Source organism: Calidris pugnax, unplaced genomic scaffold (genome assembly GCF_001431845.1).
Source record: "Calidris pugnax isolate Ruff unplaced genomic scaffold, ASM143184v1 scaffold630, whole genome shotgun sequence".
Lineage (NCBI taxonomy): Eukaryota > Metazoa > Chordata > Aves > Charadriiformes > Scolopacidae > Calidris > Calidris pugnax.
Window position 1 is genome coordinate 76,167 of NW_015091759.1, and position 14,785 is coordinate 90,951.

At 55.0% G+C, this 14,785-nt stretch overlaps 1 protein-coding gene across 4 annotated transcripts in view; it reads left to right on the forward strand.

Moving 5' to 3' along the window:
* The window catches only part of MAN2C1 (mannosidase, alpha, class 2C, member 1), a 39,218-nt gene that overhangs the window by 14,857 nt on the left and 9,576 nt on the right, over positions 1-14,785 (forward strand). The window contains exons 1-18 of one of the 4 annotated variants that reach the window (XM_014962014.1): positions 85-265; positions 398-575; positions 1,061-1,250; positions 1,866-1,972; positions 2,428-2,538; positions 2,928-3,020; positions 3,993-4,109; positions 5,278-5,373; positions 5,651-5,796; positions 8,753-8,876; positions 9,905-10,026; positions 10,686-10,771; positions 11,921-12,091; positions 12,656-12,738; positions 12,868-12,962; positions 13,177-13,281; positions 13,451-13,607; positions 14,137-14,280. In XM_014962014.1, the coding sequence (XP_014817500.1) occupies positions 174-265; positions 398-575; positions 1,061-1,250; positions 1,866-1,972; positions 2,428-2,538; positions 2,928-3,020; positions 3,993-4,109; positions 5,278-5,373; positions 5,651-5,796; positions 8,753-8,876; positions 9,905-10,026; positions 10,686-10,771; positions 11,921-12,091; positions 12,656-12,738; positions 12,868-12,962; positions 13,177-13,281; positions 13,451-13,607; positions 14,137-14,280 (2,217 nt within the window). In that variant the 5' untranslated portion in view covers positions 85-173. Of the gene's footprint in view, positions 1-84; positions 266-397; positions 576-1,060; positions 1,251-1,865; positions 1,973-2,427; positions 2,539-2,927; positions 3,021-3,992; positions 4,110-5,277; positions 5,374-5,650; positions 5,797-8,752; positions 8,877-9,904; positions 10,027-10,685; positions 10,772-11,920; positions 12,092-12,655; positions 12,739-12,867; positions 12,963-13,176; positions 13,282-13,450; positions 13,608-14,136; positions 14,281-14,785 lie in introns of those variants that run through there. The other 3 variants (XR_001414105.1, XM_014962013.1, XM_014962015.1) reach the window with 3 other exon arrangements.

Below are 14,785 nucleotides of genomic sequence, written 5' to 3' on the forward strand. Positions count from 1 at the left end.
CAGCCCTGCCCTGCTCTGTGGTGGTGTCCACAGGGTTTGTGTTGCTGCCGGGGCAGTGGCAGTTTCCGAGCCAGTTGTTCTGTCCCATGAGATGTGCAACCAGGTTCCTCCATCCAGCTGGGCTTTGGGGTGTCTTGTCCCACCCATGGTGGACCTCTGAAGACGTGTACTGAATGTGCCACCTTCCCCTGCAGGGTTTGACGAAGGAAGGTGAGAAGACCAGCTACATCCTGACACGCAGCCTGAAAGAGACAGAGCCCCACAGGTGGGTGGTCAGCCTGGCTGGAGCCCCACCACCACTGGAGGAACTTCGTGGTGTTTGAAACATGACTGAATGGACATTCCCAGCTGATTCCTTCTGATCTGCTCCCTGACAGTTTCCTTTTGGTCCCCACAGCGTGACGCTCTACGTGGAGCTGGCCTGCAACGGTCTCTTTGGGGCCGGCAAGGGCAGTATGATCGCCCCTCCAGACCCTGACAGGAGGTTCACCCTGAGCAAGGCTGAGCTGGTCGTCTTCAACAGGGATGTCTACGAGCTGCTGGTGGATCTGGAGATACTTCTGGACATGGCCCAGGTCTGTGAGCTCATTCTCTTCCCATCTCTCGCCATTTCCACTTCCTTCCACAATTTCATTTGATCCCTTTTTCCTGCTATCCCATGACCTGTCTCCTCCCACCAGAAGGTGCTGGAGGAGCAAATGTTTGCTCCTGCTGCTTTAGCACAATTGACGTTGTCTAGAGTAGGAACAAACTGAACAAAGAGAAGCCATAGGTGGTTTTTTCACCCACTTTCTACACCAAGGCAGGATCTGTTAGACCAGACGCCCCTGGGATGGGCTTGTGTGTCACCTGGCTTTAGAAGGCACATGAGCAAAGGTGTGTGGTTGTGTCTGTGAAGCAGGGACACGGTGTTTCCCTGGCACCGCTGGCAGAGCCAGATGTTGGAAGGAGGTAGCAGGTTCTCCCTTGGGCAGGTGGCATCCGAGGTGGGACAGAGAGCTGCTCTGAGCCAGAGGACGTGCTGAGCTCAGAGTCAAGCTGTTACCCTTCCCGACCCCAGCTCCTCGGGGAGGAAAACCAGAGGAGTTTCCAGGCACTGTACACGGCCAACCAGATGGTCAACGTGTGTGACGTTGGCGACCCCTCCACTTTCCCTGCTGCCCGTGGCCTGGCTGCGGCCATCTTCAGCCAGAGGAACGGCGAGAGCCAGCACACCATCCACGCCGTGGGGCACTGCCACATTGACTCTGGTGAGAGCAGCGCAGCGTTCCCTCTCTGCTGACCCAGACACCAGGGCGTGCTGCCCAAGGGGAGAGCTGGCTGCCCTCGGGCTCCAGGCTCTGGGTGCTCTATCCCGAGGGAAGGGAAAGGGACCTCTGTGCTGCCATGCAGCTGGTCTGTCACCGAGGCAGGGGAATGTGTGGCTAGCTGTGCCATTCGGAGTGCTGGTGAGGCTGGAGAGGAGGGATGCATTACAGACTGCTGTTTTCCACCCATTGCACTTCACCCCTCAATTTTCAGCCTCTATAAGGGCTTCCATCTCGACAGAAAGCCAGCAGGAGGAGCGGGAGTTGGAGACCCCTGGCTGTGCTGCTGTCAGACAGGACAGCATTTTGCCCTAGTGCTTTCCCTGGCCAGACTGCTGTTTTCCACCCGTTGCACTTCACCCCTCAATTTTCAGCCTCTATAAGGGCTTCCATCTCAACAGAAAGCCAGCAGGAGGAGCGGGAGTTGGAGACCCCTGGCTGTGCTGCTGTCAGACAGGACAGCATTTTGCCCTAGTGCTTTCCCTGGCAGCACAGCCCCGTTCCCAGAGGAGCTTGTGGCCAGTACTAACCGTGTTGGGGCCATGCCTGTCCCCACAGCCTGGCTCTGGCCCTATGAGGAGACCATCCGTAAGTGTGCTCGGAGCTGGGTCACCGTGGTCCGTCTGATGGAGCACAATCCAGAGCTCACCTTCGCCTGCTCCCAGGTGAGTCATCTCCTTCTGGGGACCTCTCCTTCTGCTCGTGGCTTGTTGCTTCTCTGGCATGACTCAAAAGGAGCTGGGGGGCTCACTCAGGGCATCCTGTGTGGTGGGAGGGAGGAGGGGGGTCGGTGTGGAGCTGTGGTTGGGAGCTGTGGCTGATCTCTGTGCTCCGGTATCTCCCTCTGGGGACCTCTCCTCCTTCTCCTGGCTTGTTGCTTCTCTGGCGTGACTCAAAAGGAGCTGGGGGGCTCACTGGGGGAGTCCTGTGTGGTGGGAGGGAGGAGGGGGGTTGGTGTGGAGCTGTGGTTGGGAGCTGTGGCTGATGTCTGTGCTCCGGCAGGCGCAGCAGTTCGAGTGGGTGGGGGGCTCACTCAGGGCATCCTGTGTGGTGGGAGGGAGGAGGGGGGTCGGTGTGGAGCTGTGGTTGGGAGCTGTGGCTGATCTCTGTGCTCCGGCAGGCGCAGCAGTTCGAGTGGGTGAGGAGCTGGTACCCGGGGCTCTACGCACGGATTCAGGACTTCGTGGCGAAGGGACGGTTCATTCCTGTGGGAGGCACCTGGGTGGAAATGGTGAGAAGCACAGAGAGCCTGGCTCACTGCTCCCTCCCTGCCCCATCCCTCTGGGACCAGTCCTGACACCCCAACGGGGCAGAGCGGAGCCTTTGCTGTGCCCTGTCTGGTTGGTGATGGTCTCCGGGCCCAGAAAACAGCAGCTCTCTGCAGTGCCTAGCCTAGCTAAAATAGCATCCCTCCCCAAAATTGTCTCATTCCTTGAAAAAGGAGCTTTGGGCTGGACTGGCTGAGCTCTGCTCCTCCCTTCACCCTCTGCTAAGCTCTGTTCAGATCCTCCCTGTGATCTGCCAGGACAGGGTGACGGTGGGTGGGAATGGGGGACTCACAAGACCTCCCCTTCCCTGGTGCCAGACCTGCCGTGTGGACTCCCTGTGCTTTCCCCCCAGGATGGGAACCTGCCCAGTGGGGAGTCCATGGTGCGGCAGTTCCTGCAGGGACAGCGGTTCTTCCAGGAGCAGTTTGGCCAGATCTGCTCAGAGGTACTCACTCTTTTCCAGCACACCTTCCTTACACCATCTCCTTCCACCTCTTGCCATGCCTGAGGGTTTCTCACTGGTTTGCCTCCCAGATGCAACATTCAGGTGCCTCACGTTGACCTGCTCTTCTCAGCTACAGCTGTGATGAGTAAATATCTAATCCCTCGTGTATCACAGCAGTTAGCACAGGCCCAGGCTCTGGTTATCTTGCCTGTAGGTCTCTAGAATTACTCCCTGTCTGGCATGTTTTCAGTTCCCTCTGCAAGAATCAAAAATAGTGTGACCAGCAGAAGTAGGGAGGTGATTATGCCCCTGTACTCGGCACTGGTGAGGCCACACCTCGAGTATTGTGTCCAGTTTTGGACACCTCAATCCAAGAGAGATCTCCAAGCTCTGTTCAGATCCTCCCTATGATCTGCCAGGACAGGGTGATGGCGGGTGGGAATGGGGGACTCACAAGACCTCCCCTTCCCTGGTGCCAGACCTGCCGTGTGGACTCCCTGTGCTTTCCCCCCAGGATGGGAACCTGCCCAGTGGGGAGTCCATGGTGCGGCAGTTCCTGCAGGGACAGCGGTTCTTCCAGGAGCAGTTTGGCCAGATCTGCTCAGAGGTACTCACTCTTTTCCAGCACACCTTCCTTACACCATCTCCTTCCACCTCTTGCCATGCCTGAGGGTTTCTCACTGGTTTGCCTCCCAGATGCAACATTCAGGTGCCTCACGTTGACCTGCTCTTCTCAGCTACAGCTGTGATGAGTAAATATCTAATCCCTCGTGTATCACAGCAGTTAGCACAGGCCCAGGCTCTGGTTATCTTGCCTGTAGGTCTCTAGAATTACTCCCTGTCTGGCACGTTTTCAGTTCCCTCTGCAAGAAGAGCTCAGAGCCTGACTACCCAAAAAACCCTCCACTGGTTTGTGGCTGTTGTGACTCATGTGTGTCTCACCTCTTCTGCTGCTGTCACCTCTGCTCCCAGTTCTGGCTGCCGGACACGTTTGGATACTCAGCCCAGCTGCCCCAGCTGATGCGTGGCTGTGGAATTAGGCGGTTCCTCACACAGAAGCTCAGCTGGAACCTGGTGAACACCTTCCCGGTGAGCTGTGCTTCCCTTCTGGCCAGGGGATGGACTTGTGGTTGCAAGAGTCCATCTGCAGAGTTGGTTCCACAGGTTGAGCCAGTCCCTCCACTCTGCTGACACGGGCTTTTCTTCCAGAAGCTCAAAGACCTGGCCAGTTTATGGTGGTAGTAATGATGTCCTGTCAGGCTTTAGGGGAGATTGTCTTGGATCTTTTTAGTCTGGAGAAGAGAAGGCTGAGGGGGCATCTGATCAATGCCTATAAATACTTAAAGGGTGGGTGTCAGGAGGATGAGACCAGGCTTTTTTCAGTGGTGCCCAGGGACAGGACGAGAGGAAATGGGCACAAACTTGAACATAGGAAATTCCATCTCAACATGAGGAGGAACTTCTTTCCTGTGAGGGTGGCAGAGCCCTGGAAGAGGCTGCCCAGGGAGGTGGTGGAGTCTCCTTCTCTGGAGGCATTTAAATCCCACCTGGACACGTTCCTGTGGGACCTGCTCTGGGTGGCCCTGCTTTGGCAGGAGGTTGGATTAGATGGTCTCCAGAGGTCCCTTCCAACCCCATATCATTCTGTGATTCATTCTGTGATTCTGAGAGGAAGGACATGGTTAGAGATCCCAGCTGGGCCCCTGGACTACAGATTCCTTCTGCTCCCAGGTGGGAAGCTGTGACTTGAGTGCGTGTCCAACAAAGAGCAAACCCAGTCTCTCCTCTTCTGTCCCCTACCCTTGTGGCATTCCCTATCCTTGTGTGACTGTCTCCTTGCACTGATCTGTGAGGGCATCCTGCAACCCCATGGAGATAGAGTGAAGGTCCAGTTTGAATCCCGAGGCCCAGTTTGAATCCCTCAGGGGGGCTCAGAGGTACCTGTCCCCTCTGTCCTTCCCTGGTGACAAAGGTGCTGGGCTTTGTGTGTTTGACAGGGCTGGCAAGGAAGCACAGGCTTTTAGTGCACAAGTTCTGTGCTGATGTGGTCGAAGCATGCTTTCCACGCACACATTTTTGTGGGAATTTGGTTGAAACGCTGAGCTAAGGGTGAATTTATCTCTTTTTGATACCAGCCTGACCGGAGATTCCCTTTGGGAGCTCCTGGGGAATAATGAGGCTGTGCTTTAGCATTTTGTGACTGCGTGGTACAGGAGGGCCACACGAGACACTGCGCTTTCCTTTGGTTCCCTTCCAGCATCACACCTTTTTCTGGGAAGGCATTGATGGTTCCCGAGTCCTGACCCATTTTCCCCCAGGAGACTCCTACGGGATGCACGGGCGAGTGGAGGAGGTGAGTGAGGTTGCCAGACCTGCCTGTGAAATGCAGTGCCAACCCTTCTGGGCCAGATCTGAGGCTCTGAGGAGAGGGCACTGCTGGCAACGTTGCTGCAAAAATGCTGTTTGGGTGCCTGGCAGTAAATTGCCTACATCCTGAGATGTGTCCATGCCTGATTTTTGGCATTTTGGGTTGAGGAAGAGGGGTTTCCATCCCAAAGGCTGCCCTGGCTTTCTTGTGTGGAGCTGAGGCTGGGCAGCAGGGGGTTGCAGCTGTGCAAAATTCCCTCCAGGTGCTGAAAACGGTGAAGAACAACAAGGACAAAGGACGCGTGAACCACAGCGCTTTCCTCTTCGGCTTTGGAGATGGAGGAGGAGGCCCCACGCAGAAGATGCTGGACAGGATGAAGAGAATGAGTGACACAGACGGGCTGCCAAGGTGAGAGGAGAGCTCTTGTCTTCCCTCCTCATGGCAGCACTTGTTTTGAGCTGAGCCTGGCTTTCGGCAGCACCAAAGGAAAGGGTGTGTGGAGGGAGGGCAGGGAGCAAGCGGGAGGAGCAGAAGGATTGTCAGGGAGACAGAAGGAGGTCCAGAGGAGGGCCACAAGGATGATCAGGGGGATGGAGCACCTCCGCTACGAGGACAGGCTGATCGTTGTGACTCACGTGTGTCTCTCCTCCTCTGCTGCTGTCACCTCTGCTCCCAGTTCTGGCTGCCGGACACGTTTGGATACTCAGCCCAGCTGCCCCAGCTGATGCGTGGCTGTGGAATTAGGCGGTTCCTCACACAGAAGCTCAGCTGGAACCTGGTGAACACCTTCCCGGTGAGCTGTGCTTCCCTTCTGGCCAGGGGATGGACTTGTGGTTGCAAGAGTCCATCTGCAGAGTTGGTTCCACAGGTTGAGCCAGTCCCTCCACTCTGCTGACACGGGCTTTTCTTCCAGAAGCTCAAAGACCTGGCCAGTTTATGGTGGTAGTAATGATGTCCTGTCAGGCTTTAGGGGAGATTGTCTTGGATCTTTTTAGTCTGGAGAAGAGAAGGCTGAGGGGGGATCTGATCAACACCTGTAAATACTTAAAGGGTGGGTGTCAGGAGGATGGGGCCAGGCTTTTTTCAGTGGTGCCCAGGGACAGGACAAGAGGAAATGGGCACAAACTTGAACATAAGAAGTTCCACCTAAACATGAGGAGGAACTTCTTTGCTGTGAGGGTGGCAGAGCCCTGGCAGAGGCTGCCCAGAGAGGTGGTGGAGTCTCCTTCTCTGGAGACATTCCAAACCTGCCTGAATGTGTTCCTGTGGGACCTGCTTTGGGTGGACCTGCTTTGGGCAGGGGGTTGGACTAGATGATCTCCAGAGGTCCCTTCCAACCCCATATCATTCTGTGATTCATTCTGTGATTCTGAGAGGAAGGACATGGTTAGAGATCCCAGCTGGGCCCCTGGACTACAGATTCCTTCTGCTCCCAGGTGGGAAGCTGTGACTTGAGTGCGTGTCCAACAAAGAGCAAACCCAGTCTCTCCTCTTCTGTCCCCTACCCTTGTGGCATTCCCTATCCTTGTGTGACTGTCTCCTTGCACTGATCTGTGAGGGCATCCTGCAACCCCGTGGAGATAGAGTGAAGGTCCAGTTTGAATCCCGAGGCCCAGTTTGAATCCCTCAGGGGGGCTCAGAGGTACCTGTCCCCTCTGTCCTTCCCTGGTGACAAAGGTGCTGGGCTTTGTGTGTTTGACAGGGCTGGCAAGGAAGCACAGGCTTTTAGTGCACAAGTTCTGTGCTGATGTGGTCGAAGCGTGCTTTCCACGCACACATTTTTGTGGGAATTTGGTTGAAACGCTGAGCTAAGGGTGAATTTATCTCTTTTTGATACCAGCCTGACCGGAGATTCCCTTTGGGAGCTCCTGGGGAATAATGAGGCTGTGCTTTAGCATTTTGTGACTGCGTGGTACAGGAGGGCCACACGAGACACTGCGCTTTCCTTTGGTTCCCTTCCAGCATCACACCTTTTTCTGGGAAGGCATTGATGGTTCCCGAGTCCTGACCCATTTTCCCCCAGGAGACTCCTACGGGATGCACGGGCGAGTGGAGGAGGTGAGTGAGGTTGCCAGACCTGCCTGTGAAATGCAGTGCCAACCCTTCTGGGCCAGATCTGAGGCTCTGAGGAGAGGGCACTGCTGGCAACGTTGCTGCAAAAATGCTGTTTGGGTGCCTGGCAGTAAATTGCCTACATCCTGAGATGTGTCCATGCCTGATTTTTGGCATTTTGGGTTGAGGAAGAGGGGTTTCCATCCCAAAGGCTGCCCTGGCTTTCTTGTGTGGAGCTGAGGCTGGGCAGCAGGGGGTTGCAGCTGTGCAAAATTCCCTCCAGGTGCTGAAAACGGTGAAGAACAACAAGGACAAAGGACGCGTGAACCACAGCGCTTTCCTCTTCGGCTTTGGAGATGGAGGAGGAGGCCCCACGCAGAAGATGCTGGACAGGATGAAGAGAATGAGTGACACAGACGGGCTGCCAAGGTGAGAGGAGAGCTCTTGTCTTCCCTCCTCATGGCAGCACTTGTTTTGAGCTGAGCCTGGCTTTCGGCAGCACCAAAGGAAAGGGTGTGTGGAGGGAGGGCAGGGAGCAAGCGGGAGGAGCAGAAGGATTGTCAGGGAGACAGAAGGAGGTCCAGAGGAGGGCCACAAGGATGATCAGGGGGATGGAGCACCTCCGCTACGAGGACAGGCTGAGGGAGCATGGAGAAGAGGAGGCTCTGGGGAGACCTAATAGCAGCCTTCCAGTACCTGAAGGGGGCTACAGGAAGGCTGGGGAGAGCCTGTTTAGAAAGGCCTGCAGTGACAGGACGAGGGGCAATGGCTTCAAGCTGGAGGGGAACAGATTTAGACTGGAGATGAGGAGAGGGTTCTTCACTGTGAGGGTGGTGGAGCACTGGAACAGGTTGCCCAGGGAGGTGGTTGAGGCCCCTTCCCTGGAGATATTCAAGGAGAGGCTCGACGAGGCCCTGGGCAACCTGGTCTAGTTGGGGGTGTCCCTGCTGACTGCGGGGAGGTGGGACTAGATGGCCTTTGGAGGTCCCTTCTGGCCTGGGAAATTCTATGATTCTATGATTCTATGATCTCTCCATCATCAAGGAGTGTAAGGACATGGGGCAGCCTTGCCAGCCCTCGGTGGAGCCGTGGGGTGAGTGGCCGGTGCAGCAGCGGTGCCTGGCAGTCAGTCCCTGCCTGGGGAATGTCCCCACAGCAGGCAGTGTGGAGTGGGAGAGGGGTAGGAAGAGGTTGTGTTGGAGTTCCTGAGGCCTCCGTTCTGGAGCTGTCACCTTTCTGGTTGGGCTGCACCATGAGCTGTGCCACAGGCTTCTCCCCTGCCTCATTGGCTCTTTGTGCATCTCTCCTGCAGGGTTCAGATCTCCACTCCCGACCGACTCTTTTCAGTCCTGGAGAAGGAGTCATCCCAGCTGTGCACCTGGGTGGGAGAGCTCTTCCTCGAGCTGCACAACGGGACGTACACCACCCAGGCCCAGGTGACTGCACGCGTGGGACGGGGACAGCGGTCTCGCCCGCCCTGAGGGGATAGCAGCCATTCCCACTTCTCTTTGCTACTGCTCAGAGTGGCTCCAGGGTTGGGGTAGTGACCTTTAGGTCTCAGCAGTGGGAGCCACCTCGTAGCCAGGACTCCAAAAGGCAGATCTGTTGTCAGACTTGAAGATCTTCAAGGGGTGAGAAGGAAGCCAGGACACAGCGGGGGCCCCCTTGGTCAATAGCTGCCACGTCTTTCACTTCAGCAGATAGTTGCAGAGCTTGGGTGAAAAGGCAGAAGAAGGGGAGGAAGGTGAGAACAGAGACAGAGGAAGCTGTGTCCTGTGCTGGGAGTTTCAGCTTGATCTGTGGCAGCTTGATCTGAGGGGCTGGAGCGGGTCCAGAGAAGGGCGACAAAGCTGGTGAGGGGTCTGGAGAATAAGTCTTATGAGGAGAGGCTGAGGGAACTGGGGTTATTCAGCCTGGAGAAGAGGAAGCTGAGGGGAGACCTTCTTGCTCTCTCCAACTCCCTGAAAGGAGGGGGTAGAGAGGTGGGGGTCGGTCTCTTCTCCCACGTTACAGGCGACAGGACGAGAGGAAATGGCCTCAAGTTACTCCAGGGGAGGTTCAGGCTGGATATTAGGAAAAATTTTTTCACTGAAAGGGTTCTCAGCCATTGGAATGGGCTGCCCAGGGAGGTGGTTGAGGCACCATCCCTGGAGGTGTTCAAAAGACGGGTTGATGTAGTGCTGGGAGGTCTGGTTTAGTGATGATGCTTCTTGTTTGTTGTGTGGGTGTCTATTTTTGTCAAAATTAGGTTGATGGTTGGACAAGATGATCTTTAAGGTCCCTTCCAACCTAGAAGATTCTGTGATTCTGTGAAAATGTAACTCGCTGGTAATGGCAAACTCACGACACCTACAAATAACCAGCCTTCCTGCTCTGGAGCTGGGCTTTTGCTGCTGGTGTGAGAAACCCACTCCTGGCTCCTCATTTCCTAAGCATCTTTCCTTTCTCCTTCCTTTGACACCAGATAAAGAAGGGGAATCGGGAGTGCGAGCGAATACTCCACGACGTCGAAGTCCTCAGCACCTTGGCTCTGGCACGGAGCGGCACCTTCCAGTATCCCACCAGCGAGCTGCAGCGGCTCTGGAGGTGAGGGTGTTACTGGGGGAGGACGTAATGAGGGCTGGGGACTTCAAGGTGAGAGCTTAGCTCCTCTTGAGGGGCTCCTCTCCCCATCACCAGCAGCTCCTTGCCCCCTGCCTGAGCCTGGGTAGAAATCCTTGCTATCAGTCCATCAACATTAGCCCAGACCATGCTGGAACAGGCAGTTATTGGGCTGATGGTGGGAGATGGAGCCAGAAGGTGACTGACCACAACCTGTCTTTGCTTGATTCTCCCCTTGGAAGATAGCTCCAGAGCCAGACTGCTGTGCTGGCTGGAGGCTTCGTTTCCCACCTAAGCTTATTCCTCACCAGTCTGGACTTGTCTGAACTTGTGCAACAATATATCTGGTAGCCCCAAGGGATAAAAACAAAAAATAGTTCTTACTCCCCATGGTTGTGGTTTACTAAGATGACAGCTGACAAGTCCTAACATAAAAGGATTTTAAGGATGTTATGGAAAAAATCTTTTTCTCTCAAGTGTTTGCTAACAAGGGTAAGTTTGTCCATCTTGTAAACAGGGTTTAGTAACGGAAAAAATCCTTTTCTCTCAAGTGTTTGTCCATCTTGTAAACAGGGTTTAGTAAGCCAGGACAAATCCACTGCTCTGCCCTGTTTCCTTCACCTGGTTTCTCTTCTCTGTTTTAGGTTATTGCTGCTCAACCAATTCCATGATGTTTTGCCAGGCAGCTGTATCCAGCTGGTGGTCGAGGACGCCCTGCGATACTACGCAGGTGAGCAGGGAGTGTGGTTGGGAGAACACTGGCTCCTGCCTGGTGGGGCCCCAGAGGTTTCAACCCTGGACTGCCGGGTGCTGTGGGTCAGACCTGTGCAGGTGTGGGTCCATAATAGCACTAACTCAACAAGGAATTAGCCAGGGAGCCCAGGGATTAAAAAACATCCCAAATTACTGGCTTCTCTGCCCGCCAGGATGGATCCCAGCAAAGGTTGGCTCTTTCCTGCCCACAGGCCCCTGCAGTAGCTTTATTTATGAGTAAACAGTGTGCTCTTGTGGCCAAGAGGCCAACGGAATCCTGGGCTGCAGAGGGAAGAGTGTGGCCAGCAGGTCAAGGGAAGTCATTCTCCCCCTCTGCTCTGCACTGGGGAGGCCACAACTGGAATCCTGCGTCCAGTTCTGGGCTCCCCAGTTCAAGAGGGACAGGGAACTGCTGGAGAGAGTCCAGCGAAGGGCAACAGAGATGATTCAAGGATTGGAGCATCTCCCTGATGAGGAGAGACTGAGAGAGCTGGGACTCTTTAGTCTGGAGAAGAGAAGGCTGAGGGGAGACCTTATCAATGCCTACAAGTATCTCAAGGGAGGGTTGAAGGAGGAGGGAGCCAGACTCTTTTCAGTGGTTCCCAGTGAGAGGACGAGGGGCAACGGGCACAAGTTGGAACAGAAGAGGTTCCACTCAAATATGAGGAGAAACTTCTTCACGGTGAGGGTGGCAGAGCCCTGGAACAGGCTGCCCAGGGAGGGTGTGGAGTCCCCTTCCTTGGAGATTTTCAAGACCCACCTGGATGCTCCTGAGTAACATGCTCTGACAAGCTCTGGGTGGTCCTGCTTCAGCAGGGGAGTTGGACTAGATGATCTCTATGGTCCCTTCCAACTCTAAAATTCAGTGAAATTCAGTGAAATCATAGCACCATGATTTTCCAGTTGAGCTGGCGTAGCTGATTGTAGTCTTGTAATAACAAAGTTAAGAAGAATTACAAACTTTAATTACTTACTAATAGATACTAATAATAAATAGTAATGATAATAAGCAGCTGTGGCTTGGAGGTAGCTAAAGTGTGTGTACATTGCATGGAAGTGCCAGAAACTCTCTGAGATGTGAGAAATGGTGTGGCTGGATTCAATTTGGGCCGTTTTATTTGCTCAGAGATCCGCGGGGCTGGCGCTCGGCTGCAGGAGGAAGCTGTGCAGTCCTTGTGTGGGGACCTGCTGCAGCCCGGGGTGGGGAGCACACAGAGCACCCTGGTGTTGAACACCTTGCCCTGGGAACGGACCGAGGTGATCTCCAGGACTGGGCCAGCTGGAACAGAGACTTTAGGTATGTCTAACTCATGTATCAGAATTTCTTCCAGGGGTAGAGGCATCTGGCAAAGAAATATTCTGCCTCCCCCTGTCCTGGGAGGGGGGGTTACTGATTTGTTAGATGCCTCCTTGGGCAGAGCCTGTTTAGAAAGGCCTGCAGTGACAGGACGAGGGGCAATGGCTTTAAACTGGAGGGGAGCAGATTTAGACTGGAGATGAGGAGAGGGTTCTTCACTGTGAGGGTGGTGGAGCACTGGAACAGGTTGCCCAGGGAGGTGGTTGAGGCCCCATCCCTGGAGATATTCAAGGAGAGGGGCGATGGGGCAACCTGGTCTAGTTGGGGGTGTCCCTGCTGACTGTGGGGAGGTGGGACTAGATGGCCTTTGGAGGTCCCTTCTGGCCTGGGCAATTCTATGATTCTATGACTTTATCCCACTTCAAGCTCTCCCTGAACTATGGATAAAGAAGAGGAGAGTACGAAGGGAGGTTGTAGGTCTGATGTGAGAGCAGCAGGGCAGCACGGTGTCACTTAGGGTTAGGTCTGGGACATACATTGGAGCAGAACCTCTTTGTTTTCCAGCTCTGGTGACAGTCCCCAGCATGGGCTATGCTGTAGTGAAGGAGCCATTGCAGCCCCCTCAGCCTGTGACCGTGAGGAAACAGGTAGGCACAACAGCCCTTTTCCTCAGAGCAGTGTACCCTGCACCAAAGCTCGATTGGGGTGAAATCTAGAGAATCCAGCACGCAGTGGGTCTGTGAAATCTGTTTCTGTCCTTGTCCCCCCCCCTGCAGGAGGACGGGTCCGTTACCATGGAGAACGGGGTGATTGCAGTCTGCCTGGACACGATGGGGCGCCTCACCTCGCTTCACCTGGTGGGCTCCCAGAGGTATGTCTGTCACCCAGGTACTGGAAACCACACTCCTCAAACCACTCTCAGGTCTTTTTCTCACTGTATAGCCTTCTCCAGTTCTTCTTACGCTGCTGTGTCTCTGTTCCACTTCTGTTCCAGAGAGTCAGTCCCAGAGGGCTGCTACGCCAACCAGTTTGCCCTCCTGCCAGTTCTTCTTATGCTGCTGTTTCTCTGTTCCACTTTGTTCCAGAGAGTCAGTCCCAGAGGGCTGCTACGCCAACCAGTTTGCCCTCTTTGATGATGTTCCCCTCTACTGGGATGCCTGGGATGTGATGGATTATCACTTGGAAACCAGGTAGAGGAGCAGCGCGTGCTTGGATTTTGCTCTGAGCTTCTTGCCTCCCCGTCATCCCCTGCTGTAACAAAAGCTCCAACAGAACATCCACTCTGTTGTGAGGGAGAGGCTGGATTGGGGTTTGGATCTACCAGGCTGAGACCAGCTCTGCCTTTAACCCTTTCTCCAGGAAACCAGTGACAACGCTGCTGAAGCCTCTGGAGATCAGCCTGGCCGGGGGCCTGCGGGGAAGCGCGAGCTTCTCTCTGCAGATTGGGAAAAGCAGCACCTTAACCCAGGAGATCATCCTGGATGCCACCTGTCCCTACCTCCGCTTCCTGACCCAGGTTTGGCATCTGTGCTGGGCGGGCAGGGCCCCGGGGAGCTGAACTTTGCATCTCAATTAGGTTCCCCTTCCTGTTTCCTTCCCTGGAGCCCCCCACTGCCCGTCCTCCTCTGCCTTAGGGGAAGGCAAGCACCAGGGTGGGGGTCCTGAGGGACAAGGGTGGCAGAGAGACCCACCAACTTCATTTGTGTTCAGATTCTACTGTGATTTAGTTGTACCTGGTCCAGCTGCGAGCTGGCTGCTGGGCACAGGGAAGGATGAGTGCAGCCTGTCAGCCCCCCGTAGTGATCACAGAACTGTAGAATGATTCAGGTTGGAAGGGACCTTAAAGACCATCCATTTCCACCCCCTGCCCTGGGCAGGGACACCTCCCACCAGCCCAGGTTGCTCCAAGCCCCCTCCAACCTGGCCTTGAACCCCTCCAGGGATGGGGCAGCCACAGCTTCTCTGGGCAACCTGGGCCAGGCTCTCACCACCCTCACACCAAAGAAGTTCTTCCTAAGATCTAACCTAAATTTCCCCACCTTTAGGTTGAGTGGAAGGAGGCTCACAAGTTCCTGAAGGTGGAGTTCCCCCTGCTGGTCCGGAGCACAAATGCCACCTACGAGATCCAGTTTGGCCACCTCCAGCGGCCAACACATGGCAACACCTCCTGGGACTGGGCCCGATTCGAGGTGAGAAGAAAGGCGGCCAGGAAGGCCAATGGTATCTTGGTATCTTGGGTTGCATAGGGAAGAGTGTAGCCAGCAGGTCAAGGGAAGTCATTCTCCCCCTCTGCTCTGCACTGGTGAGGCCACAACTAGACTACTGCGTCCAGTTCTGGGCTCCCCAGTTCAAGAGGGACAGGGAACTACTGGAAAGAGTCCAGCGAAGGGCAACAAAGATGATTCAAGGACTGGAGCATCTCCCTTATGAGGAGAGACTGAAAGAGCTGGGACTCTTTAGTCTGGAGAAGAGAAGGCTGAGGGGAGACCTTATCAACGCCTACAAGTATCTCAAGGGCGGGTTGAAGGAGGAGGGAACCAGACCCTTTTCAGTGGTTCCCAGTGAGAGGACGAGGGGCAACGGGCACAAGTTGGAACAGAAGAGGTTCCACTCAAATATGAGGAGAAACTTCTTCACGGTGAGGGTGACAGAGCCCTGGAACAGGCTGCCCAGGGAGGTTGTGGAGTCCCCTTC